At 30.5% G+C, this 2,500-nt stretch overlaps 2 protein-coding genes across 2 annotated transcripts in view; one reads left to right on the forward strand and one right to left on the reverse strand.

The window, feature by feature from the left end:
- The window catches only part of LOC137616477 (uncharacterized), a 420,672-nt gene that overhangs the window by 352,085 nt on the left and 66,087 nt on the right, over positions 1 to 2,500 (reverse strand). The window lies entirely within an intron of this gene.
- The window catches only part of LOC137615902 (uncharacterized), a 12,808-nt gene that overhangs the window by 7,821 nt on the left and 2,487 nt on the right, over positions 1 to 2,500 (forward strand). Inside the window, exons 4-6 of the mRNA XM_068345589.1 lie at positions 417 to 508; positions 1,308 to 1,439; positions 1,738 to 1,854. Coding sequence (XP_068201690.1) covers positions 417 to 508; positions 1,308 to 1,439; positions 1,738 to 1,854 — 341 coding nt within the window. The remainder of the gene's footprint in view (positions 1 to 416; positions 509 to 1,307; positions 1,440 to 1,737; positions 1,855 to 2,500) is intronic.

Consider the following 2,500-nt stretch of genomic DNA (forward strand, 5'->3'; position numbering starts at 1 on the left):
TCTCCCCTATATGATAAAGAGCAAATGTCTGGCTATGTACAGTTTATTAATATATTTCTTTCCTGCCACGCTGAGCAGAAGGGGAGAGGGAGTAGTCATTCCAGGGTGAGAGGGGGTACCTCGAGAGGTACACTCGGATACCACAATCTCCCACAAATTGCCGAACCTGCGGGTTGTAGCCTAGTTAAGAAATGGGGAAGGGGATGGGAAGGGTTGAATCTGTGTGTGCGTGTGTGCGCATATATATATATATATATATATATATATATATATATATATATATATATATATATATATATATATATATATAAATATTTATCCATATATATATATATCTAAATATTTATCCGTCATTTTTGACGGGTCGCTTACACTAGTATCTAATAAATAACCATTTTCCAAATGTGTCCTTCCAGACAAAATGAGCCGAGCTGTGATTGTTCTCCTGTCACTGGCGGCCATCGCCATGGCCCAAGAAGCTTTCCTGGAGAAATACAGCTTCACCAAGGTATTCATGAGATTTTGGAATAGAAGTTATTTGAATAGATAATTATCTATATTGAATTTATTAACGATAATTTGAGATTTCGGAATAGATGTAATTTGCATAGATAATTATTTATAGTGATATTATTAATGATAATCATATTTTGGAATAAAAGTAATTTTCATAGATAATTTATATATATACATATATACATATATATATATATATATATATATATATATATATTATATATATATATATATATATATATATATATATATATATGAATTTAAAATATTAACGATATTTGGTATCATTTTGGAATATAGGTCATTTTCATACTCAATTATATAAAGGGAATTTATTAATGATTTTTCACGAGAATTCGGAATAAAAGTTATCTTCATAGATAATTATCTAAAATAAATATATTAACGATATGAGATTTTGGAATAGATGAAATTTTTATAGACAACTATTTATATTGAAACTACTAGCAATAATATTACTAATGAAAGCCTGATCATAATCTTCACGTTCTTTAAGATATAAAAAAAAAAGTTTAAAATTGAAAAAAAAACTACTAAATATCAAACGTAAAATAATTCCCCAGCCTGTCATGTTCAACAATATGGATGAATTTATGAATAACGAATAAAACTGATAAGAACAAAATCAACGGAAAATTAAACTAAAATTATCAAATAGGAACTGTTTCTTAAATACAGGTTATCTAAAATTCTAGGTGACATTCTTAATAGAAAATTATCTTTTGAAGATAATAACCAAATTACTAATTTTGCTCTTCAACTGTTCACAGACCATGGCTACTTGTTTCGGCGAGGGTGTGTACTACGACTACCTGGCTAAAATCGGCATCGCCCAGAAGGAGTGTCTGCAGTTTCCAGTCTCCAATCTCCACAGACTGGACTTCTCCCTCTATTCTCAGCTGGTAGGTTGAAAGGTCAAGAGATTGAAAATTTATAGCAGAGGGTAGTTTTAAAATCCATTAGACTTTTTACTTTATCCATAACTGGTACAGAAGAATATAAGCTATTTTTCATTTGATGAATATCCTGAATATATAAAAACCGTCAAATTGTACAGAAACATTATGAAAAATAGTTTTTGCAAATACAAAACCCAGTAATAGAAGAAAACTACCCTATCTATCATAAAAAATAAAAATAATTGAAAATTAGTAAGAAGAGAAAAATACTGTCATAATTTATCTGCTGAATCTTCCGCAGGGTTACCCTCTTCACTTCGGAGGGGACTCTTTGTACGTGCCCTTCCCTTCCTATCACACAGCACAACAAGGGCATTACGGCGTTCCCCACGGTTATCAGTCACTCCATTACAGAAAGGTAAAGTTACCCTTAATACCTTTTTTCTTTATTAAATTAACTAGACAATAGGAGATGACAATCTGTCAGGATCCTATTTTCACTTGTCTCAAAAGGGGCTTAATACTATAGCTTTACTTAGCTCGAAAAGAGCTTAATATTATAGCTTTACTTAGTTAAAAAAGGGCTTAATATTTTAACACTACTTACCATAAAATGAGCTTACTATTCTAGCTTTACTTGGTAAAAGAAAAAGAGCCTTAATATTCTAGCTTTACGTGGCACAAAAAGGGCTTAATATTCTTGCTGTATTTGACATTCAAAGGGCTCAACCATCAATACTTTGTCAAGCTTACAATAATGAAAAGATCATTTAAGGCTATGCAGACATTTGAGACATTACTGTGATATTGATTTTCAGAAAATTTGAGTGGGAAATAAAAAATGACAGGAATGAAAGCCCTTTTTTTGCTTAGATTTTTTACTGTTCAACTATGATTAATTGTTATTATCAGGGATTCAACACGAGGAGTTCCACCAAATCTATTTCATTAAACACTTTCTATAGATCAAAAACTACCACTATCAACCTTTTCATATTCAATGTTTATTACAAGATTGATTTCAATACAAAAAAAAAAAAAAAAGTTTTTCGGGTATCCAAGCG

The sequence above is a fragment of the Palaemon carinicauda genome, chromosome 22, assembly GCF_036898095.1.
Source record: "Palaemon carinicauda isolate YSFRI2023 chromosome 22, ASM3689809v2, whole genome shotgun sequence".
Taxonomy (NCBI): Eukaryota; Metazoa; Arthropoda; class Malacostraca; order Decapoda; family Palaemonidae; genus Palaemon; species Palaemon carinicauda.